Source organism: Macrobrachium rosenbergii, chromosome 29 (genome assembly GCF_040412425.1).
Source record: "Macrobrachium rosenbergii isolate ZJJX-2024 chromosome 29, ASM4041242v1, whole genome shotgun sequence".
Lineage (NCBI taxonomy): Eukaryota > Metazoa > Arthropoda > Malacostraca > Decapoda > Palaemonidae > Macrobrachium > Macrobrachium rosenbergii.
In genome coordinates, this window is record NC_089769.1 from 8,707,885 (window position 1) to 8,735,167 (window position 27,283).

Below are 27,283 nucleotides of genomic sequence, written 5' to 3' on the forward strand. Positions count from 1 at the left end.
TATCTATACACAAAACACACACACATATATATAATTTATAAATGTATATGTATATGTATGTATATATATGTATATACGTGTGTATGTATGTGTATGTAATTGACAGACGAACAGACTGACAGACAGTCCTGCATTTACCTTTCACGGTTGGTTGCTTTTACATTCAGACTAGATCACAGCGTTAACTTTGACCTTCTTGGAGCGAAGAGATTTCATGCTGGCCGAAACATCAGTTTATATAACTTAAAGCGGGTGTCACTCAAATGGTAAAAACGCTTGGTGTCAACAACTTTGCTTCTATGACGACTGGTCACAAGAGCTCCTATATTATTTTGTCAGTTCTGCAAGAAAGCAAACTCAATTTCATCCAGCGCTTTTTTTAGCTTTTTTTTCTCTCTATTGAGCATTGCAGTTGTCAACACGAATATATTTTGCAGACACATTAAACCAGTTTTGTTCAATACAGGACACTTCCCTTACAAAGGTGGCTCCATAATAAAAATAAAACGATGGCAACTAACGCGTAAGCCTAATTACTGCTAAATCATGGATGAACCGTAGTGCAACCCACATCCTCAATATCAGCCGCTCCTTACACTTACAAAGGAGGCTCATCAGTAGCGCAAAACTCTCTATAGACACTGCGCCTTCACTATCTTACGCAGATTCTTGCATTTATGGATATTAAGCCCCTTCTTTACAGTACCTCTGTCACCCAGTCTATTCAGCGCTTGCTAGTCCTCCGTTCTTATCACATAATAGTTCTGAATTATACTCCTTTTTTTTTTTTCAATCTACCGTCCCCACTCTCTCCACAGGACCATACCATTTCAAAATACTCTGATCCTTCCTTTCACCAATGCTACCTTTTTTTATCCCTTCTACGGATTTCCACTTCCTAATGCCATCAATTAATTTTATTTCCCACCCACCCACACACACACATACCCACCAACTCTCTCTCTCTCTCTCTCTCTCTCTCTCTCTCTCTCTCTCTCTCTCTCTCCCATATATATATATATATATATATATATATATATACCCACCCATCAACACACAATCACGTGTGGAACACACATATCGAACCCATGTCTCTCATGTGGAAAGCATATACTGGGCCATACAAGTCTAAAGAAGTTGGAACCTGATATAACTGCATAATATAAGCTAACTGCTTGCATACCAGCAGTTTTCCCCAACTTCCCGACTCATGTGACCCAATGACAACATTTCATTCGAATTATCATGCAGCTGAATAAAATCATCAACACACAATCACGTGATTGTGTGTTGATGATTCTCTCTATCTGATTTTGTATCTCGTCGACAGAGAAAACTCGCTGTACATACTAATCAAGTGCAGTTGCTCAATTTGCCTGACTGAGTGGTAACTCCCTTGCTCAGAGAGACCTTGATATGCCATATATATATATATATGTGTCCATCTATACATATATATATATATATGTGTGTATGTGTGTGTGTGTGTGTGTGTGGTAAGCATGCAGCTGAGTGAAGATATTTTCTACTATTTCTCTCTATCTGATTTTGTATCTCGTGACAGAGACGTACATACTTCAAGCAATTTTGATATGCCAGCCTGTCTGTGTCCATCTCACAATCAGTGTATGCACGCACAGGTATAAACGTGTCGAATGTACCTACCACCTCTCTCTCTCTCTCTCTCTCTCTTTACTTTGCCTTGAAGCCTCCAACTGAAGCTTGCTCTCCTTGAACAGCTTCATGTCGCTCTCAGCGATCAATACTTGAGGACTGAAGGAAGAGCTTTCCTTGACTGAGCCAGGTGGCACCTCGTCCATTTCACTCGAGACTTTGGCGTTTTATCTTTGTTTCTCTGAGTGCCCTTCTTTCCAGACTTTTATTTCCAGAAGATTCTTGCCAGACTTATATTTCCAGAAGATTCTTTCCAGACTTTTATTTCCAGAAGATTCTTTCCAGGCTTTTATTTCCAGAAGATTTTTTCCAGACTTATATTTCCAGAAGATTCTTTTCAGACTTATATTTTCCAGAAGATTCTTTCCAGACTTTTATTTCCAGAAGATTCTTTCCAGACAGAAGACTTTCCAGACTTTTCTTTCCAGAAGATTCTTTCCAGACAGAAGACGTTCCAGACTTTTCTTTCCATAAGATTCTTTCCAGGCAGAAGACTTTCCAGACTTTTCTTTCCACACGGTTCTTTCCAGATTTTTCTTTCCAGACTTTTTTTTCCAGACATCTTTCTAGAAGATTTTTCCAGACATTTCTTTCCAAAAGAATCTTTAAAGGCTATCCTCTTCCAAAAATTCTTTTCAGACTTTTCTTTCCAGAGGATTCTTTCCACAAGATACTTTCCAGGCTTTTCTTTCTACACGATTCTTTCAAGACGATCCTTTTCAGAGGTTTCTTTCCTGACAATTCTTTCCAGACGATTCTTTCCAGAAGACTCTTCCCAAACTTTTCTTTCCAGACGTTTCTCTCCAGACTTTTCTTTCCAGAAGACTTTCCAGGATTTTCTTTCCAGACGACTCTTTCCAGGATTTTCTTTCCAGACGACTCTTTCCAGACTTTTCTTTCCTGGCGAATCTTTCCAGACTTTTAGGGTCTTTCTACATCTTGAGATGCCATTATATCTGCTGCTACCACTATGTTGGCTTTCTGGACCCTTAATGACCCATTGATGTCTTAACCAGACTCCTAAGGTTTGTTGTAAGTTTCATGCAAGGCAAGGGCATTGCCCTTATGTTTAATCCTACACGCTTGCTCGAAGGGCGGGAGATGGAGGGGAGGAGGGGGATGTTAGTTACGAGCAGCAGTGACATGGGTGGTGCTTCAGAAAACTCAAGTCTCCCATAAGGGTTCTCTTGTGCTGACGTCTGTTTTCGAACTAGTCGAAGTTATTCAGGGACAAAGTCCAAAGCATATTAACAATACTGAATTAGTGCTGGCATAATAATAATAATAATAATAATAATAATAATAATAATAATAATAATAATAATAATAATAATAATAATAATAATAATAATAATAATGGTGAATTATTAATGCTCTTCTTGCAAAATACTGATAATGATATCAGATGTCTGTTTTACCTAAGAGATCTCTTCTTATTTGTTCAGTTGTATCTGTCTCTATCATCTTTATGTCGATCCCCCCTTCACACACAAAAAAAATATATATATATATATATATATATATATATATATATATATATAGAGAGAGAGAGAGAGAGAGAGAGAGAGAGAGAGAGAGAGAGAGAGAGAGAGAGAGAGGAGAGAGAGAATCCTTCCTAATGTCTTTTATGGTTTCATTAACTCTGAAATTTACATATCTCACCAGGACAATAAACTTCAAACTAATGGCCGAATAATCATACAAATACAAAATGCATGAGGCAATTGAAACAGAACTTGTCTAAGTAGAAATGGAAACATATTCTAATATAATTACGGCAGCGTTATTACGAATACTGTTATGCTGCCAATGGTACCGTAATGACTAGTTACTTCCTGTTCGCTTGACGGAGAGTTAAAAGACTCGCTAGAGAGAGAGAGAGAGAGAGAGAGAGAGAGAGAGAGAGAGAGAGAGAGAGAGAGAGAGAGAGAGAGAGAACAAAAATACTACATATACTCAGAAGTGAAAGGGATCTTCCACCCACTTCTTGCTTTCCATTGGCTTCCGGATTAAACGAAAAAATTGCCAGGTCTTTAAGAAAAACTGTCTCGGTATCAAAAAGAAGAAAAAAAAAAACCTGTCAGTTATTGAAAAAATGTCTCAGGTCTCAAGAAGTGACCGTCTTGGGTATTAAAGAGAAACTGTGGATTAAGAAAGTTTAGGAAAATCTATTTCAGGTATTACCAAGATGTCTCACTGTAAAGACACTATCTTAGGGATCTAAAAAAAAAACTCTCGTATTAAAACAGGAGTTTCATTTACCTAAAAAATTAATATAATTAACGCTGGAAGCATTCACCCTCTCTGATAATCTCTCTCTGAGGTTCGTTACAATGCTTCAAACATTTGTTTGGAAACAATGTTTTTAATTATATGCTTATGCCCTCAAAGGTCAAGGGAACTTATATGGCAATGTTGCTACGAAAATCAAATACGCTTTCTGGTACCATGCCCAAATAAAAGGGTAGATCTGAGTAAAGAGTTCACATCTGCGCGTTTTAAACGATAAAAGAAGATAGCGACGCGTGCAACAAACCCTAGCAGTCTGGTGCAATCTGCAATCAGTCACATAAGACATGAAAACCAGAAGATTATGATGTAAAACCCTCGAGAAAAGATGCTTTCTCTTTTGCTAAAGATGGCGATTCAGGCACAACCACTGCGATACAGGTATATATTTCGTATATCAATCATTTGAAAAACTATACTTCCGAACGCTACCATGACTTTCTATACACATGCAAGTCACAGCAACGCTGTCGCCGCTGAATCATGCAACGAACCTTAGCCGTCCGGTGCAAGCGGCACTGGGCTATGATGATACCTAGGCCCCAATGCCGAAAACATCTGTTTGTTTGAATCAATGCATGACAGATTCTAAGACATGACTGGCTACAGAGACAGTTCAGATTTGATTTGATTTATGGTTACTTCAACTGGCGTCGCAACATCTTGGTTACTGACGCCGTAACGATATTAAATAGAAAACTAAAAAGAAATAGTTTAAAAGGAGTTTCATATAAGATCTAAAATAAAAAATTATATTTATATATATATATATATATATATATATATATATATATAAATATTTATATATCTGTAAATACATCTATACTATATATACAAAATACATGTATCTGATCTATATATTTATTGATATAACAAAAATATAACTATATATATATATTTAAAATATCTATGTCACGTCCACAAAGGAAAGGACCCTATGTCATATAATATATATATATATATATATATATATATATATATATATATATATATATATATATAAATATAAAATATATACAAAAAAATCTATCTGAATAGCATTTAGACACTTCCCCAATTACCGGATAGCTTCTTTAGCAACTAAGTTGCTACAGTCACCATAACATTCACACTTTAGTTGGTTGTTGTATATACAGAATGTATTACTCGCCTGATGAACTCTTTACTGAAAAAATATTTTTATATGCTTTCCTTTAACATTTAGTGTCGTTTAGTAAGTTAAACGGCCTTAAAGGTTTGCTCATGGACGTTCGATAATAATAACAATAGTAGCAATAATGAGCACTTAGCAGACCTTCATGTGAATGATAATGATCCGCCGCACGATACAATGAGCGGAGGGAACTCGTCTGAAAATTCATAAATAGCATCATTAGCAAAACCAGGTCGCCAATAAAAGTTGTAATCTCGGCAAACGTTAAGCGGTACGCCCAGTGAGCGACACGGTTTCTCAAAGTGGGCGTGGCTGGTTACCAACTACATTACACACACACAAACACACACACATACATACACGCATATTTATATATAAATATATATACATATATTATATATATATGTATATGTGTGAATGAATTTTTATCACATCACCGTGATTTATATAAAAGCATTAAGCTACATATTTCCGAGGCAGAGCGAATTGGATACTATACGACATTTGTAGCTCAATGCTTATATATATATATATATATATATATATATATATATATATATATATATATATATATATATATATATATATATATATATATATATATATATATATATGTGTGTGTGTGTGTGTGTGCACTAGGGGATCCAGCTTAAATGAGAAATATCAAAATGGGAAAAAATATAAAATCTATTATAGAAATAAAATTTTGAGAAAAAAGATAATAATAAAAATTATATAATATATTTATTACACATATATATATATATATATGAAAATTGGTGACCCCCATTAAATTTTTCTGGATCAGCTAATGTGTGCATGTGTGTGTGTGTGTGTGTGTGTGTGTACGCGTGTATTCCAATCGACTACTTTTAGATTAAGGGTTAACTATCTATCTACCTCCATCATCTTTTTTTTTTTACACTGCAAAGACTAACACGAGACAATAAACAAACACTCTTCTTCACAGGAGAAACAGAGGAGAAAATGACCAGGTATTATTCAGAAATGGTAGTTAGAAGCTGGGGGAAAATTCCAAAGCCTAAAAGCACAAGGAAAGACTACAATCCACCTTCGCAAAGTTTTGGAACTCGTTACCTACTCTTGTTTTCCCCTGAATCCTTTAACCATCTAACTTTTAAGCGTTTGACTTCTTGCCTTCGGGTCTGGGCACGATAAGGGCATGAGTTAACAGTCACACTGTCCTGTTTATCAAAAAATAAATAAGTAAATAAAAGGAGAAAAAATTATCCAATCGCTCACTTACCTTCCATGATGTTTTCTTCCCCGAAGGTGGTGACGCTCATGAAGGCCGGGGTAGTCGGGCACGTGGGCGTGATGGGCGTCGTGGGCGGGGACTTGGGATTGACCCTCATTTTGGCCAAGTGGTGAGCGTGCGCCGAGGCGCCCCCGCTCGACACCACGCCCTCGACTTGAAGCTGAAGGTTGGGGTTGGATGGAGGGCTGCCCACCTCATTCATTGTCCTGAAGAAAGTGTCACTTTATATAAACTCAGTCTTCTCCTTTCTCTCTCTCTCTCTTTTCCTCCTCTCAGTGGACAGCGACTTGTCGCAAACTTCTATCTTCCTCTCGCTAGATGACCGTTCAGATTATGGGACTGTCATGTTGCTGAGGAATATTCCGTTTTATTTGGAGGCCATGGCGATACTGGTGTTGTTGTTCGACTTTTATTGGATGATCGGGACTTCTAAAAGACATTCGTCTTCATTATGACACTTCGCAATGATCTCTAGAGTTACGGGAAATTTCAACGGAGCGATTTGAGAAAGTCAGGACTTTTACCTCCATAATATTGGTTCAGTAAAAACATTTTTTTTTTATTATTTGCCCCAACTTTTTCTTTCAGAACTGGTGTTAGTGTTAATGTTACCACATTATGGACAGATACGCAGATTGGCGCGCCACTTTGGAATGCTAACAGGTGGAATGTGTTAATGTGTTACTTGAAATGTTATTTCATCCTTAAAGTTTCCACTTCTCCCTGTCCTCCCTTCAAGAATGGCACTGTAGTAGTAGTAGTAGTAGCAGTAGTAGTAGTAACGGCTGGTACAGTAAAATCAAGTCAAAACTAGCAAGCAAAGTCCAAACAACTAATCCCTTTTTTTACTTTCTTTGTGCTTGGAGACATGCACGTGCATAAAAATCACTGAGGTGCTTCAATTTCATCGCACCATCACAAACAAAAATGTCAACACACTACTTCTGTCTCTCACAACAACTACTTGTGAAAATAAATCACGAAAGTTCTTAACCAAACCTAAAAAAAAAAGAAAAGAAAACGGCAATCTGTCACTCAGTTGCCAGCCATTTTCTTTCCAGATGAAAACTGGGGTCTTGTCCCTGTTCTCACTTAGGTGACCTTATCTCAGATGGTCGAGATAGGTAAGTGCTGCAAAAGAAGAAGAAGATGATAAAAGTTAAACATGTGAATAATATATCAAGTCTATTTTATATCATATTACCAAACACGACACTCAGACATTGAAAGTTGCGCGCACAAAATACTCTCGCTTTATGAGAAGATGTGTTGTGACATATTACGGAGATGCTTTTATTAATATTTGTGTCCTACATGAAGGACACAATATTCACTGCAGGACACCTACCTCAACGGCCTTAGACGAATAATATACCCGCAACTGGGAAGCCCATCTACATCCCTTGAATAACCAATAATAGAATAATACGTAATCTTCACTGACCTAGGGCTAAGCAAGGTTAGGTTGTGTTATAATTAGGTCTGGATCCTCAATGACTGACAAAGTATACCGACGGTACCATGACCCATGAATAAGGACCATTTTTTTAAGCTAAACTTATATTACAAATATCAGAAATCTGACAAAAATGCAAAGACGAAAAATGCACAGAACTATGTGTTGGGGGAACTATAAGTGAAGGTCTTTGTTTGGAAATATTTAAAATAATAAAACACTCTTACACAGCAAAATTTCCTTACGCTAATTCAACTGTGAACTCTGGTTCAAAGTAACATAATGAACAAAGCCCGAGAATAAAATGTTACAGTGATTAAAAACATCTTATCATTCGATAAGAAGATAAACAGACATTAAAGATGATCTGCATTACAGATAGTACTCATAGAACACATTTCAGTGTCTTAAAATGTCAAAGAATACTTGGAGACCCAGTCCAAGAACAACTTCGGGAGAGAGAGAGAGAGAGAGAGAGAGAGAGAGAGAGAGAGAGAGAGAGAGAGAGAGAGAGGGCTCGACCGTCTCTCCTTTCAGTAACCCTTGCATTTAACTGTCTGGAGTAGTCTACACCTTGGAACTGTCTGGCGTAATCTATACTTTGGAACAGTCTAGGGTAATCTACACCTTAGAACTGTCTGGAGTAATCTACACCTTGGAACTGTCTAGAGTAGCCTACACCTTAGAACTGTCTGGAGTAATCTACACCTTGGAACTGTCTGGAGTAATCTACACCTTGGAACTGTCTGGAGTCATCTACACATTTTAACTGTCTGAAGTAGTTTAAGCCTCTATTTGTGGCTTCCGGGTAGGGCCCGTATAGCCAATGATTCTCAAGACCTCCGTATGTGCCATAACCTACTCAGGGTGAGGCTTTGGTTTCGTTGTTAGTGGTGGGTTTGAATTCCCCTAGTAGAGGGGCACACTGAGACAAAATAATTCTTGGCTCCCAATTCCTTTTAAGCTTTTACCATTTACGAATCTAATATCCACAACTAATAAGGGAAGGAAGAACAAAGAAGAAATGTACTGCTGACCAGTGACACTGTTCTGTTCTGACGTCTGAAACGCCTCTGAAAGTGAGCTTCAAAGGAACAGCGAGAACAATACCTTTCAAAGGCGTTTTGGGAGCGTAACCGAAGAACCAGCGGGCAGACAAGACCTCGAACAAAGGCACGACCTAGCGCACAAGAAAGGTGATCGACCATCGGCAAGAATCAAGAACATCGCTCACCACCTAAGGAAATCTGACCCTGTGCATATTCCCCAGAGAGAGAGAGAGAGAGAGAGAGAGAGAGAGAGAGAGAGAGAGAGAGAGAGGAAGGATAACCACTGTGGAAGGATGTAGAAGAGAACAAGGAACCTAAGATTGTAAAATTTTATGAAGTGATGACTGTGAAACTTTTGTAAGTTTCTAGAACGCTTGCGGTAACAGTCGAATGCATGCTGAACTATTTCAGCTCCGAATGTGCATGCCTTCCAGGCACTACCAATTTTAGCTTCATAATAGTCACGTTTTTTTCATAAATAATATATCTAAAACCTAGGAGTCATTTATGTTCGTATGAAATGGAATGGAGTATGAAATTTAGACCAAATGCCAAACACTAGGACCCGTGAGGTCATTCAGAGCTGAAAGGGAGATTGAGAGTAAAAAGGATTTACAGGTGTAACAGGATGAAAATCTCGCAGCTGCGTTATGAAACAATTATTAGGAGACAGTGGAAAGGAAGACAGAAGAAAGAGAATATGAAAGGAGGTAAAGTAAAAGTAACGAAAGGGGTTGCAGCTAGGGGTCGAAGGGACGCTGCATAGAACTCTAAGTGATGCCTACAGTGCACCGAGTGAGGTGCACTGACGGTACTACCCCACTATTGGGATTTATATTAGTCTGAAATAATTTCTTCAGCAGTGTAATATGCAAATGGCAAGACTCGACAACAGCCCACATGGAAAACAACCTATATACAGAGAGAGAGAGAGAGAGAGAGAGAGAGAGAGAGAGAGAGAGAGAGAGAGAAGAGAGTGCCACTATTGTACGCGTTTTGATGTCCTAATTTTTATTAATGCTGTCGTCGTTACTGAGGAAATAAAATCCACGACTGTATTAAACTAAAGTTAGACAGCTGTGAATTTTATTTTCCGATTCAGTATTCACGTCATTATAAAGGACTTTCGCATTATAATGATTATTTAAAGGTGGACCATTCCATAAGGAAAAGCAGACTTGCATGAGAAAAGGAAAACAAAAATATGCCACAAAAAAAAAAAAAAACATAACCATAAACCAATAAAACGATGAAAAGACAGACAATAATGTAAGACAGACAAACGGTTTTTAAAAAGGTATCAGGACCTCAGAAAAGTCTTTACAGTCTGATAAAGTCTCAGAAAAAAAAAAAAGTCTGTCAACACCGCTCCCAGGTATTTTTCATACCAGGCCAAGGAGACCTGGCTGCACCTTAGCAACCCCACAAATTATGGGTAAGCAGACTATTTATAGAGCGTACATACTATACACCCACCACACACTTGAATACACCCAAGTATACTCGGTCAATAAAATAATCACTAAAATTTACGCTATAACCAAATGGTCTTATAAAATGATATAGAACAGAAAAATATAGAATTTAGGCCAAAGGCCAAGCTCTGGGACCCATGAGGTTATTCAGCGCTGAAAAGGAAAGTGACAGTAAGGAGGTTTGAAAGGTGTAACAATTGTCAGGAGAGGGTGGAAAGTAAGATGGAAGAAAAAGAATATGAACGGAGGTACAGTAAAAGGAACGAAAGGGGTTGCAGCTAGGGGCCGAAGGGGCGCTGCAAAGAACCTTAAGTAATGCCTACAGTGCACCGTATGAGGTGTACTGATGGCATTAACCCCTATGGAAGAAACTAATATAAGACATTCACTCATACATACAAACAAGTACACTCACTCCTTCCACTCCTTTTCAAGTCCCCATTGTGACCCAGTGCCACACCCACAAGATTCCTTAAGATCTGTCCCAAAGTCTGCCGTTGCTGGAACTATGTGAGAGCAATCGTGAAAGTTGTTTGTATGTAAACACAACATTCACTTTCGCACACTTCCGGCCACGCAGTCAGTGAAACAATGCTTATATTTTACGAGACAATAGAATGCACTACTAATGTGTGCTGTTGCAACGTGGAAGGATTATTTTTCTGTCAGTCGATTTTGCAAGCAAGCAGGGGCGTCACCAATTTCCAAGGGGGGCGCGAACCCTAGGGTAAAATAAAAAATTCTCTAATATTCGTTATTCACTTAACAAGAGTCGCTATGAAGCAGTGTTAAATATCTCACTAATTAATTCCCAAATGAATACAAACACCCCTTCCCTTTCTCTTTTTTTTTTATTTTCCTTTAAACCTGGGAAGGAATTTTACTCATAGATGCAAGGGCGGGGGGCGTGGAGGAAGGACCAACTTTTGGAGGGGGCATGGTAACAAAAAGGTTAAGAACCAATGCTCTAAAACATACAGGGAAAATCACATCACTTTTCCTCCAAGATATATTTGCTGGTACATTACAAAAAAAAATTATTCTGATACAACAACATTTATCCCATAGAAACAAGTAACTGGGATAACCAGCCATTTAATTCGATTTTCATAATGATCAAGTTGACCTCTTTCAAAAAAAAAAAAAAAAAAAAAAAAAAAAAAACTGCACCCCTCGTCTATTTTTTTTCTCTACTTCCATTTCAGTTTTTCGCATTTCCACATTCTCTTCCGTGTGAGCTTACTTTGGAAGTTAAAGAGGTGTAAAAAAAATTTAAGTTTGAAGCTTGTCTTGCAAACTTGTTTATGTATTATGAATAATAATAAGAAAAAAGAGGAAGATGATGATGTTGATAATGGTTTAAAACGATCTTTTAAGCTCGTCCTACAAACATGTTTATACATCATGAATAATAATAGGAAAAAGAGGAAGATGATGATGATGTTGACGATTGTTAAAAATGACCTTTTAAGCTCGTCCTACAAACATGTTTATGCATCACGAATAATAATGAGAAAAAGAGGATGTTGATGATGTTTAAAAGCGGTCTTGGAAACTCGTCCTACAAACATGTTCATACATCATGAATAATAACAAGAAAAAGAGGAAGATGGCGACGATGATGACGTGAAGCCATCACGAAAGACGCAAAGTCCTGCTCACGCCAAAGGTGGCGCGTTGCTACAGAATGTCTCCAGCAGAGAAAGTTTCACTTCCAAGGTCATCGTCTCCACTTGTTCCCTAGCAAAAACTAAAAAACAAAAAATGCAGCTGATGCTTCTAGTAGCCAGTTTCACTTTTGAGACGAGACGAGACGAGACGAGACGAGACGAGAGAGAGAGAGAGAGAGAGAGAGAGAGAGAGAGAGAGAGAGATTTTCACAGAGACTTTTTATTTTACTGAATGACTGGTAAAAACAGCATAGGATTTTGTGAAACTTATGTTTTTATGACTGACTGATTGGTCTTTATATATATATATATATATATATATATATATATATATATATATATATATATATATATATATATATATACCTGTATAAAACAGATAATATGGTCATAAGTAGACACCTTCAGCGAAGTTAAAAATTTTTCCTCTTAGTCTCAGGCATTTTCAAGCTAACTTGAAAATGCCTTACAGTCATGGGAAAGATCTTGAACTGAATCGTTTCTTTTTTTCCTCGTGACAATAAAAGCATTTTATACTTGAAGTTTAACTTTTATATAATTTTGTTATTACTGTGTATATGCCTATATATGTATATATAATGTATAATTATATATACATGGGCCTTAAAATATTTTTGTCTTCTACATTTGATAAATACGTACGCAATATAATTAACTGAACCTAATAAAACATTATATCTTAAATATTCGCCACATCAAACATCTCACCCTACCACATCCTCCCCATCGAAATTAAATATGAAAGGAAATGCACTACTCGGCAACTTGCGCACTCCGAAGTGGATATCTCGGATCTCTTTGCACACATTCTTCCCTTAATGTTTCGTTCAAGACATTATGCTCGGAGTCGAAAGTGAACGAAGGCTAACGAACAATGTTTCATTGTGAGAAATATGTCTTATGCAAGGCGCTTTCTCAAGTTTCCATTCTAAGATTTGCCGACGATCGAGAGAAATTGATTGGACTGGATGAATGAAGCTGAATGATAAAAGAAGTCAAATTAAATGATGCGCAATGCAATATAAGGATTTCTTTTATTAGGAAATATAAACCAGTATATAAATAAGTATTACTCTGACCTTCGTGCTAAAATAACTGTGGATATAATCTTTCGATACTGACTCCTGAGAATTGGCGAGAGGAAAGAGAAATTGTTATAAATTCTATTATCGTTGTTGTTTTGTTAATATCAAAGCCAATAATGACTTGAATCTTATAACCATTATTATTATTACTATTATTATTATTATTATTATTATTATTAGCAGCAGCAGCAGGAGCTACCGGAACAGCAAATTATGAGGGATCATATTTCTTATAATTTCCAGTACCAATATGATTAAAAAACCTAATTATTCATCAAAAAAACCTTGTTGCCACCGGTAAGGAAGAAATTCTTTTGGTCACATACCTTCATCCAGGGACTATCAAGGTTCTCATGCACTTACAAGTATGAGAGAGAGAGAGAGAGAGAGAGAGAGAGAGAGGCGTTTGCTTGTCAATACACCTATTGACAAAGTCCAGAATTATCGATGGATTTCAACCAAATTGCCTGAGGGACGGGGACATAGACCAATGATATTGACAACACTTTGGGATGTATCCGGAATTAAGACACTGTTTTTCCTTTTAAATCAGGAGGAAAAAATACATTAAAAAGCTATGGATGGATTCTAATGAAGATTTGCGAGGTGGCTGGCCATGGCAAAAATAAGAATAGGTTCAAATGTGAGACAAAATATTTTTTCTTTATCCGTTCTTCCTTGCTATTCTCTGACGGAGGAATGCGCTCTTCGTATTTTCTGGTTCTCTCCAGTTCTCTATTCTTATTTCTTGTTTTCGTTTTTTTACTCTTCGGTTTTTTCCACATTTTTCCCTCCGCTCAACACGACTAGAAACACGCACCACACTAAGGCCATCAAGAAGTACAGTTTCCCTCGATTTTCAAGAAATGGGTTCCACGAAACATACTCTGTACACGGATTTCCTGATAAGGAACTCATCGAAAATAATCCGGTACTACATGTACCGTAAGCACTGTATGTATGTATGTATGCATGTATGTATGTATGTGTGTATGTATGTACATACATACGTACATATATATATATATATATATATATATATATATATATATATATATATATATATATATATATATATATATATATATATGCGATTCACGAGCATAAATAAATCTTTAAATATGGATGCTATAGTTACTAACGAAATTTCTGTCAAACAGCATCGTGTTGTTGCAGGAAACAATCTCTGAAAGCAAACTGTTCACATCCAAAGCATTGTTTACAACCTGTACGAAATAAATTTTATCGGATAAAATGTAAGCTGTGCAGGATGCATTATTGCATAATGCAGTCCGCAAAAGACCAAGAGAGTAAACATTATTACCAACTGTGCTTCCGCGCAACCCATGATAAATTTGAACAATAAACTGCCTCGTCATTATCCAAGTTAATAATATTCTTACTGAAAGGAACCAAACGTGAAGCAGACAAAAGGCCCTAATTTCAACTTTGCATTACAATGACAAAACCGCGTTTGCAATGTGATCACAAGGAGTACAAATTACGTTTGCTTGCTACAGTACCACTGCAATAATTTTACATAAGCAAAGTTGTTACAAAACACCAAACTCGGCGTTTCCAGTGTAGTAACAAGCAACTGGCTGCTCGCAAGCAACAAAGGAATGCAAGTCCAGTGCAGCAAGCAAGGTTTAAGCCCCGCCACAAAACAGGCTCTGCTTGAATATCATGCTTTCTGCCACTGCGGAAACTTTTCCCCCCCAACTTCCCAGCCACAACTCCAGCCAGCCACTTGGTGCCGCTGGACCGTCTCCCCCACCTTCCAACACCTCCCCGCCCCCGACTCGACAACCCACCCGCCCAAACCATCGCTTGGCCGGCGCTATTCGCCGACGTGGATAGCACTTGCACGACAGAGAGAGAGAGAGAGAGAGAGAGAGAGAGAGAGAGAGAGAGAGAGAGAGAGAGAGAGAGAGAGAGGCGGGGGTACTGCGCATGTTCCGAACATTTTATTCTCAGTGATTTAGCGTATATTTTAAAAAAGAGAAACGTTTAAGACATACCCTACCTATAGATTCTCTTAGTAGGCCTACTTTAACCTTGAGAGAGAGAAAGGGGAGGGCTTCAGTGCATTTAGTTAAAGATATAGTCCTTGAGTTCAAGACAGAAAAGAGGAAGATACACGCTTTTATGCTTTATTGACTATGTATTTCTTTTAGTCTTAGTGCTCATCTATTGAAAGAGAGAGAGAGCGCGGTCTCTCCTGAATATTAGTCTACAGGCACCTCTTTTAGTGTCTAAACAAGCGAGAGAGTGAGGCAATGTTGTATTGTCTACACAGATTTCTCCTATTCTTATAGTGCCGAGAGAGAGAGAGAGAGAGAGAGAGAGAGAGAGAGAGAGAGAGAGAGAGAGAGAGAGAGAGAGAGTTGATAATATGACGTATACACCTAGCACACCTAGAGATTTGGTGAAAGGGCTCGAAACGCAAAAGAAATTTTAACGCTTATGGCAGAATTACAAGATGTGAAACTCTTCAAAATATCGTACGTTCGAGATTGAGCAAATATGCAGATTGAGAATGCTTTCGAACCAATTTGTAACCACGTTAACAACGCTCATAATTTAGCGCAACTGAAGTCGAAGGTCGTTAGCTGAAAACTATTATGGTGCATGAACCAATCAATCTCTAGACTATATAATGCAAAAATATAACTTGATTTACGTTTATTTATTTTCGTCTTAGGTCTATTTTTTCTCTTTTCATTTATAGCCGTAATGATGAGAACAGTTCACCGTAAAAGCTGGATGACTTAAATTCTAAAAATAAACAGCAGTATAAAATTTCAAAAACGCGAGCCTAGACAGCATATTCTTTCCACATACCACATGACACCAGCGACCGAGCAACATGGCTGAACGCCTGGTAGGTGGTTCCACGCGTTCTTACAACACCCCCGAGACCAGGTCACGTGTTTACACCCCAGTTAGGTGGTCAACCTTACGGAAGGAATGCCAAGGCTTGACGCCGGAAGTGCCGTACATTCAAGATAAGTCCTTCGGGCATAGAATGCTCTGTCGGTAGTTGTAGAGCTTCCGTTTTGCGGTCAAGTTCCTGAGCACATTATACACTGGCATAGGTCTAAGGAAACCTACGGTGGCGCGTAAACAGCTTAAGATACCTCAAGACATAATGTATACAGCATACTCTCGTGTTTATTTGGCACACATGAAGTTTATGTTCGCAACATAATCATTTGCATATGGTAAGGAATATGTTTAAGGCCTTTGTGAAATGGGACACATACACACACACTGCAGGCCTATACAGGCGTATATGTAATGTCCCTGGCTACACGGTAATGAATATGTTTAAGGCCTTTGTGAAATACGAGACACACACTGTAGGCCTATAAATGCGTATGTCTAATGTACTAGATACATTAGCTAAACAAGGGGCTTGGCTATCCCCACCACCATGGAAAACAAACAAGGAAGTTACCATATAGACAAACAACCCTAAGAGATAGGGTGAGGTCAGCCAGTTTCGTAAACATAGCAGCTCTTGCCCCATTCAACCGTAAAGGAAGAGGAATGATTACTGATGATGGGCATGAGGTTAACTATGATAATGTAACAGTATATATGTATGTAACTAAAATGTAAGATGGTAAAACTATCAAAATATAATAAAACAATTAGTGGTAATTAATTTGAGGTTAAGTTGACAGCCAGATCATCTCGAATTTAGCTCGGCTAACGTAAACAGAGAGAGAGAGAGAGAGAGAGAGAGAGAGAGAGAGAGAGAGAGAGAGAGAGAGAGAGAGAGAGAAGTTAAGTATACCTTAATTTTACCAGACCACTGAGCTGATTAACAGCTCTCCTATGGCTGGCCCGAAGGATTAGACTTATTTAACGTGGCTAAGAGAGAGAGAGAGAGAGAGAGAGAGAGAGAGAGAGAGAGAGAGAGAGAGAGAGAGAGAGAGAGAGGGAGAGGTACGAACTAACTTGTCATCTGCACTGAAGATAATGATACACTTTAGCCAGATTTCACAATTCGTGAAACATGGAGAAAGGACGTGAATACCATGAAGTTACTGAAGAAACAAGTTAAACTACTTGCCTATCTAATCTAACAGCACAGAACCAACTAGCATGGGCTAATTCTGAAAATACTATCACAAAATAATGTTTCATTAACACAAATCGAGAGCAAAAATGGTAGGAAGATATAAGTATATACATTTTAAATATATGTACAAACATGCATAATATATATATATATATATATATATATTATATATATATCGAACACATCTTAATTTTATAAAAACACTTGGTCACAGTCCCTTATAGATCATCAATGTGGTTCTACTGTTGATCTCCCTCACTCACATCTGTCCATCTTCCCTCGGGAATATGACGTCACTTATGGCACTGCTCTTTATTTTTAGGACGTTTGACAGTCTGTGATTTAATTTAGAGTTGTCCTGCCACACCAGTCCACTTATGTTGTAGTTGATGTTGTTAAGACTCTCCATTTCCCTATATCTAGGCTGTCCTTCGGAATCTGTTCAATTTTATTTTTTATGCATTTTAGGCCGAGGGCCTAAACAGGTCATTCAGCGCTGAAAGCGACTTCGAGAGTAAAAGGTTTCAAAGGTATAACAAGCGGTAAACCTCGGAGCTACACTAAGAAACGATTATCAGAAGAGGGTGGAAATTAAGATGGAAGAGAATATGAACGTAGGTAGGGTAAAAATAAGCGGCCCAGCTCTTATTTCCAGTTTGGAAAATTCACTTGAATTCTGTCAACTCATCTCTTTACTGTCAAATATGTCACCCTGGACATTTCTCTAAAGGATTCGTCACTTCAACTCTCTCGTCCTCGTCTTCACAATCTTAAGAATGCTGTGGACACATCATAATCTTACGGGTCAACTGGTTTGATCAGTCTGTCGTAATATTCGCTTCCAGAATGTGTAATTCCTGCATTTTTCTGTATTTCCTGTTAACGCCTTTGTATGTCTCTCTGATATAGGATTATTTACCGTGATATAAATATGTATATATATATATATATATATATATGTGTGTGTGTGTGTGTGTAACATTTTAATTGCTGAATAGTGGAGGAACCCACTATATAGAAAGCTTCAATATTAGCTGCTTCATACATCTACACAAGCGACTCACCCGCAGCGCATCAAAACCCCTACACAATGCACCATTCTACGCGATCTTGGACACACTCACGCTTCCTAGATATTAAAGCCTTCCCTTTCCAACCCCTCTTTTACAATATTTATCTAGTTCCTAATTCTTCCTCTCCTCCTCCTCCCTCCTAACACTTCCTAATCATTCGCTCTTCCAAACGCCTGTTTGTCCTCTATTCTTTACATTAGACCAAGTCATCTAGAAGCACTGTGATCAATCCTTTCACCAGTGCTAATTTTTTTTTATTCTGTGTCTATATTTCTTCTTGTGTCACATATACTATTAAGACAGTTCATTTCAACAGGTTCAACCTTTTCCTTATATTTGCATTCATCATCGGCACTTCACTTCCGCGATCCATATGTTAATTAACCTTTCTTCCTGCATCTACTTCCCAGCAGAACAACTTATTCTAACTAAAGTTCTTGCTCACCTTCTCAACTCTGTGTAGTCTTACAAGTAACCACTTGCACAACACCCGACTTCAATTCTAATAGCTCTCATAGAATGCAAACGAGCTTGAAGGCTGTTGTGATGAAGAGATTGGCTCTCTCCCTCTATCTCACTCTCTCTCTCTTACACACACACACACACTGTATAGATGGTAAAATAAAATGTAAATCATATCTTGAGAGACAGATTACAACCTTTTTTCTCCCCATTAACAATATACAGTAGGTATGATGTAAAATGTACGCCAGCACTTGACAGATAGAGAGAGAGAGAGAGAGAGAGAGAGAGAGAGAGAGAGAGAGAGAGAGAGAGAGAGTACAAACGCACAAAAACATGCAATAAAATCTGAGCTCTCAAATGTCCAATTCACGTTCATACTTCGATATTTACCCAAAAAAGAAATTACAGTTCAGAGTAAGCTACAACGCCTTAGATCTGAAACCAGGTCAGAGGAGTAAATTTAAAGGACTCCATAGTTTTTCGTACTTGAAGGTAACCATGTACAGAAAACTAAGCATACCAAATGTACTAATGAAGAAAACAATAATCAAATAATCTGGTAACTTTTGCTATTCATTCGGTTCCTTACTCTTTTGAAAGTATAACTGGGAAATTGACAATATTAACAGGATTCATATTTATTAACGCAGGGATCCAAGGTCTAAGACCGCGATTAGGAGTAAATGCCATAGTAATTCATATTTACATCAATAGCTACCAAGGAAATATCGCCTGATCTTAGCATCATCGTACTTCTACGCACAGACACCGCACCCTCTCTGACCCCCTTCAACTTCGCTTAGGCTGATGTGGCAGTCTTGCATCATCCCAAAGACTCTTTCTCTAGGTTTTTAGACCTACGTCATTCAGGAACACACCCTTGGGTTCTTATAAGTAGTTGTTCATTTCAAGGTATTTTCTAATTCGAATTAAAAGCTTTCATCCATGTCAAAACACCAAGGGCATTTAAACAGTGATGAACGATGACGTAGTTACGGGGACGGTCGGGGAATAAGCTGGCGGGAGGAGTGGGAGGCGCTAACAAACCATCTTCCCACTATCCCTTTTGTAAAACATATACCGTACCCTTCAAAAAACCAGTTCCTTCGGCAGTACTCTCTCTCTCTCTCTCTCTTCTGAAAAAGTAGTGACAAAAGAAACCCCTTCGAAACAAAGGCAGTGCACTCTTTAACCTGAAAGCTCCTGAACGAAAACTAAAAGGTAGACCTATTCGAACTAGAAAGGATTAAGAATACCACAACTCGACTGATTCGTTTATACGTACGGGAGCCAAACACAAGACGAAGCTACAACAACAAAGGAAGCGTTAAACAAATCAATGATGTCCTAACAAGTAGCAATGGCTAAGAGTTGCTTCATCCTCTGAACCCCAGCTCATGTCATCTGAGAATCTCTCCCTGCCCCAACCCCTTTCCCCACACACACCACCCAACCCCAAAGTCGCCTTGGATACTACGCTTGAAGCGGAACTGACAAAAAAAAACATTAAAACCTTTGACGTCTATGAATGATTACTGTCGATTTCTATAACGACTTTTGGCATTCGATACAAGAAGAAAAAAGGGCCCTAAATTTTTGCGTATTTTGGTTTAAATGTAACGAACTGGATAGAGAATAATTTATAATCAAATGACTTCTGTATGGTATGGTCTATTCTTCACTAGTCATCATAACCTATTTTCGTTCCAATCTCCAAATATTTCACAAGTGAAATACTTTAGATGATTAGAATAAATGCCTATGTTAACCTAAGCAGTGAATTGAGTAATGTGTTGTTAGTTGACTTAAAGTTGCAGCTATGAGTGGAAACAGGGATCGGGGAAACACAGACTGAAGTGGCCGCTACTCCGTCAAAATTTCCACCATCAAAATAAAAAGAACAGAGAGCCTCGGCGAGGTCATCTTCACTCCACTGAGGTGAAAGCCTTCATCATCAGTTACATTAACAGAACACTTCCTTTCGATTCATTCCATCTACACATTATCACTCTAAAAAGGTCTTTCTTTGTTTCATAACTTAGTAATACGATAGTTCTTGTTTCAGACATCACCTTTCTCAGCAGTCGATGACCTTTGAGGTTCTCTCTCTCTCTCTCTCTCTCTCTCTCTCTCTCTCTCTCTCCTGCATATTGCACAATCGTTTATTTCAATCTCATCCTTTCGCAGTAACGCACAATCAGTTATTCATTCGCTAACCTCTCTCTCTCTCTCTCTCTCTCTCTCTCTCTCTCTCTCCTGAATAACGTTTATTTCAATCCCATTTCCTCCTCCCACTCTTTCAAAGTAATGCATAATCAGTTATTCATTCGGTTACTCTCTCTCTCTCTCTCTCTTGAAACCTTAACACGTTTAATAACACAATTTGTGGAAATCGAGACGGGCAAAGGGCTTAAAATCGTTCTAATGGAATCTTGAAATTTACGTCAACTCGAATTTCTTTTGTTTTATAGTCTCGCCATTTTTATAAAAAAAAAAAAGTAAATAACCTAATGGTTAAGGGAATTAAAACATACAAATACAATTAGTCGATTCCTACGTTCAAAATTCCCCCATCTAACGAGGAACACAATATTATTCGCAAGACTCAGCCGAGGGAAGGAAGTTCCATGTTTCTAAAGCGAGGAGAATGTCTGACTCTCAGTTATACTATTAATTCGTTTCATAGTACATGTTTTCATGGAACGATATAAAAGGACATGAACTTGTATATCGAGCTTCAGCAAAATAAAACGCAAGAGGATAATACATATATATATATATATATATATATATATATTATATATAATGTGTATACTTATGTTATTCAAGAATTAATTCTCACCTCTCTAGACTCTTGAAAGATACGTAACATGTAAATTAATAGAATTTCTAGGCCTATCCGCATTTCCTCATATTCCCTCTGCTAGGCCAACTGTGGCCCATTCCTGTTCACTGTAACTCACTAAGATCTCCAAGTCTATAGTTTCAGTGCTGATGTTTTTGGGGTAGGAAGCACTTAAATCCCATGACCACGCACACAAGACGACAGTCAAGTTCTCACCAAACTTTTAACTTAACCGACTAGATGACCAACTGATACCTCAGCCACCTACTTTCGTATTCTTGATTTCATATTTTTCCTTACACTCTTTCTGGACTGATGTCCTCTATTTCCTTGTTCTTTCGCTAAAATTCCCTCCATATTCCTGAAACCGTCTTCTTATATGAGGTGATGCTGTTGGTTTTATATTGTTTAAATAGGCTTATCCCGCTGGTCTTAGAGCAAAACTACAGTTTCATCTCATGATGACTATCATTGCGGTAAACGTCACATATTTCGTAATACCGTATTTCCTGTTCCGTTTATTCAGTATTGGAAGTACACAATAAATGAAATAAAATACACAAAAAACCAAGAGAAGCAGCGACAACACACTGCTGGTAGATGCTACTTGGTCGACGGAAGCAGACGGAAGAATTAAAACAAAAAAGAATTAAAACAAAGAGCGCTACAATTATCAGACCGATGATTAACCAAGCGAAAGGGAGATTTCCCCACGAATACTCAACGAATGAGTCACTCAAGGATCGGCAGTTCGGTGTTTTCTCACATCGTCGGAACCGTCTACCGCCACTGTCCGACCTGACGTCACGAGCTGCTACGCCGTGTACTTTGCGTCTCCTGGACCCCGTTTTAATTGTTATGACACGCCTCAACTTCCGCTTGTGTGTGTGTTTGTTAATTTATCATTAGTTTCATTTGTATTATTGTATTTCGCTTGTTTTTGCTTTTTTTTTTTACTCACATATGTATTCTATTTCTTGGGAAGCTATTTTGGCTCACCCTTTGAACAGTACGATAAATAATAATTACGTTATTCAAGATGCTCTAAATTGAAAGTGACATATAAATGGAGACCGTTAGATGGATTCACGAGGTCCGACATTATGACAATATGTTATAGTATTCATCTTGGTCTTTTAACCATGAAAAAGTTAAATACTACACCTCTTCTTACCAATCGTCGAGAGGGTTCAGGAACTAAAGTATTTGCCTTCAGTTACGCAACACGAATCAACCACTATTAAAATGGTCGCTTTTGTTGATATACTTCAAGACTTTAAGCCTGTCTGTTATCGCGTTTACATTGTATGATCATGTTCACTTTGGTAACATATAGGCCTATATAAAAGCATATACGATTTTCTCCTAAATTTTTACTTAACATCACTAGTCAGAACACTGTGTTATCAGATATCAAAACACCAAATAATTACTCTGCATTGTCACACTGCCTGGAAAATTAAAAAGAAAACAGTTATAGAAGCGCATCTACACAAATCTATGCAAGGCTGGCTGAGGAATAGCTGCCGGCGGAATAGCTCTGCGGAAGCGGTGCGGAACCACACCATTAAGAATTCTTTAATGCGAAAACTAGTTCCAGGGAAGGCCATGTGTTGAGTGCTGTCAATATGTTTCCTTTTATTTCGAGAGCCTACAGTTACATCCTGTATTTATTTACGGGCATACTCTTCCTGGTTACTTTAATAAATACCTTTATTTTGTTCCTTTTATAAAAATTTTTAGATCACACCTGTTAGGCCTAACCATTTACTTCATGCGCTACATCAACACGCAGTCGACTCATTCCTGTCCAATCCAGGCCCGGATAAAAGGAGAGGGTCTACAATATCCCTCAATGACCCCGGGAAAGCTTCAAAGGGTCACATGAAGGCTTGCGAGCCACGCAATAACGACAGAGCAGCAATATGTATATATATTTTTTTACAATACCGTTATCCCTCGACCGTTTCACTATCACCTTCCCTCAATAAAAAAAAACAAAACAAAGATGAAAGATAACCCAACCCCGTTATAAGGAAAAGGGACAGCCTGAACTGCTTTTTTTTTTAATTTTTAAGTTCTTGACAATGCGGATAAAGAGATTTATAACAGACCATCATTACCATGTAGCCTACCCTGCTAAAACCTAGGTGGCTTCTTTCTCAAATGCACGAGTCTGTAAATAAGAGAAGGGCTTACACAAATAAACAAGGATGATGATGATTTTGTTTTTAATGACCCAAAATGTACACACATCCATATGGAACAAGCCTACGAAGTCGCCAACTTACAAGACGATTTCCCATGAAATACAATATTCTGACATGAACTAAGAAAATGCAACATCAAATACCTAGAAAATATTGAATTAAAAAATCTAACAGCATAGCAAAGACTAAAAGAATAACAAAGATGCTTTCATCAAACACAGCCATGTGTAACCAACACCCCGACCTATAAGCAGAAAACTGAGAATTAAATTGTAAACTGGCGTCACAACGATTAGGGTATGCAAAAATACGAAGACAAATATACGGACGGACCCAGGACACAAACTATACGAAGCATAAATATGAAGGGTAAGGGGTAACGTGGAAAATGTAGTCATGTAGGCCTAATCAAACTCAAAGTTCTTTTTTTACTGTTTAGCCCCTGGGGGTTTTGATACGCGTTAAATATAACGTATATCCTTCCATAGCACATTGTGCAATATGAACTAAGTACCACAGATATATTATTGATGGCGATATTATACAATTCAAAGATGAAATTAGGATATCCATTCATGCTGCTGAAGTTGCAACTGTTACTGATATCATATATCTATCTAACTATCTATCTATATATATATATATATAGATAGATAGATATGTATGTATAAACGCACGCATGTTATTTCTGGTTCTCTTACTAATCGCAGTGGTTATCATGTGGTCTACAACGGCTATAAAAATATAGTGGTCCACTCGACTTTCACTACACCTTATAGTAACACAATAGAAATTGGTTAACATATCTTCCCTTCAGCGATACTTAACGACGGTGGATATTAACAAACGATAAAAATAGAGGCAACAGATCTATAGGAAGACTTCTCGGTTCTGAAAAATGAGCTCGAAGCTCAAAATGTGTACCAGCAGTCTACAATGGAGGTATCTGGGGCCAGTATAATTAGTACTAACAACCTGTCAACACGACAGATCGCTAGTACCTTGCATCAGCATACATGAGTGAGATTTATTTATCTTTCGTTGCGCGTTAAATACAAGCAGAGGATTATGCTGGCAGTGGAAAGCGATATCCGTTGAGGTATATCAAGTGCCATTCCCAACACTGGAAAACTTGTCAGTTAGACGAAGATTCGAAAGTCTTGTGCGATGGCTAACGCAATCAGATTTCAACGATAAATGCTGGTCGTATACTCTTTTACAACATCAAAATTACTTTTGTTGCAAATAAACTTGACACTTATATATCTAGCAAGCGCCAACTGATTACGTAATTTCTCAAATTATGTTAGCAAGAAAAAATTTCGAACCAAACGGTTCGTTTACTGTTCTTCATCATTACAGAAAAATGAGATGTTCCACGATTTTTTATTTCACTGGGCTGGTCGTGATCTGAAACAAATGAGAACCGTTGCTCGTGACAGAGAGAGAGAAAGAGAGAGATTAAGTAGAACATACGTATCAAGAAGAGAACATATCCAATGTTTTCAAATACAGGTTTCCATTACTTTTTGCGTTCGCACAGCATCGACTACAAGATGTCAGCTCCAAGAGTTACGAGTCGGTTGGGTTGCACTGTAGCCACAGGCTGACCTTGGAAACAATCATTGACATCCATAATACACGTGTAGATAACGGCTTTGGTTAGACTTCTTTTCTTTTATTTAGATATTCTTTTATTTAGATACGAATCTCAATCATGTATATTTGTCACCATCAAACCGTTATTTCTATTACTTAAACTTCGAGTGAAAAACGAGACGTAAGTTAATAACTTGCTCATTATAACTTTAAGTATTTATATTTATCATCATCATTCCCAACGCCGTGAGAGACAAAAGGCCTCCTTGAAAATCCGCCACTTGTTTCTCTCCAGTGTTTTTTTTTCATAAGTCTCTACTCAAACCGGACTTCCTGTCTCACAGTTCTTATCCCTGTAGGTCTAGGTCCTGCAACTCTTCTGGTGCCCCACAGGGAGCCCAGCTGACACCATCACGTATAATTAAGCCATCTCTTTCTCCCCTTCATCAATATCTCATCTACATATGGAACTTCCGTAATTTCTCTTACGGCGCCATTTGTCGCTCTATCCCTGTAATCTGGCTCCTAATATTCTTCTTGAAGTTTTATAATCAAATCGAGAAAATCTTTTATAGTTTCAATGTCATATTATTAATAACGCCCGTAAAGATATACTGATGTATCAATGAAGTTATTTAACTTCTGGGCAGGCTACTATTCATGAGCAATAGATAACATAAAAAATAAACATTTTATCACAAAGGATTCCTAAACATTTATAACGACGCCATGTATTAATTTTTTATCTTTTTTTTTTTAAATCTTCAACTAAAAGCCCTTATGGACAGTCAACAAACTAAAAACCCAAGGCGACTCCTAAGGATAATCAGCCTAAAGAGAGAGACAAAGTGCAGGAAAAGGTGATAAGTGAATAAATATGAGGGGATAGAAAATAAAACCGATACTCCTGAATTCAGGAGACGTCAGCAAAAAGCAAGAATGAATTTGCTCCTTGCTTAAACATTTGGAGATCAGGTGACTCCACACCTACAGTAGCTAAACTATTCCACGTTTTAGATGTAGCCAAGATAAAACTCCTAGCAAACCGAACAGAATCAAACGTGATTCTAGAAAACGTCAAACAGTTTCCAGCCTGCCTAGTGTTGCGAGCAAAAATAGCTATGTCAGACACAGAGGAAATCATCTGGACAAAGGAAACGGCTGCGGTACAAAACAATTATCCAACACTAAAATGGAAAAATATCTGGGAAAAAAACATTAACGGAATATTCTTAAAAGTTGAGGGAAGGAAGTTTGTGATCAGATAAATGCACGAAACAAAGGTTCCATATGTTTGCACTTAATGACGTCTCAAACTGACTGATAGGGTGAAGCACAATTTACTTTGTCAACAAGTGAAAGCTACTGGACAGTGGTTTGATTCTGTATTATGGGAATAATGTAAATTGTAAGAGTATAATTTGGGCTTATTTTTTAATTCACCCGCTAAATCAGCTGTGGACAGAAACGCTACCACTGCATCAATCATACATTATTCAAATTGTCTATGGATATGTTACAAACAATAAATAGTTGCATGAACACAATGTTGCTTTTGAAAAAGAATTTGAGTTACAAAGATTTACAAAACACTGATTTACATCATGTAATATCACGCTGTATTTACCAAAAGGGATACTTGGGTTTTTATTTTAAATTAGTCTCTTATTTTATGTTTTTGTACCATCGCAAACTTATGTAAATAATGCATACATTTAAATGTAGTTGTATTTTGATGACAAAGGACACTAGATATACAATTTCAGCCTAGGCCTATCTGATTTCCAAATCTTCCTCAAATCTGCCAATTGTCCGATTTCCTAAGTCGCACCTCTCTCTCTCTCTCTCTC

At 37.7% G+C, this 27,283-nt stretch overlaps 1 protein-coding gene across 8 annotated transcripts in view; it reads right to left on the bottom strand.

The window, feature by feature from the left end:
• The window catches only part of LOC136854575 (cerebellar degeneration-related protein 2-like), a 484,848-nt gene that overhangs the window by 169,236 nt on the left and 288,329 nt on the right, over nt 1-27,283 (bottom strand). For 7 of the 8 annotated variants that reach the window (XM_067130951.1, XM_067130945.1, XM_067130949.1 and 4 more), the window contains exon 2: nt 6,384-7,526. The exons of the other annotated variant lie outside the window; for it this stretch is intronic. In XM_067130951.1, coding sequence (XP_066987052.1) covers nt 6,384-6,597 — 214 coding nt within the window. In that variant the 5' untranslated portion in view covers nt 6,598-7,526. The remainder of the gene's footprint in view (nt 1-6,383; nt 7,527-27,283) is intronic. 8 annotated transcript variants of the gene reach the window in all.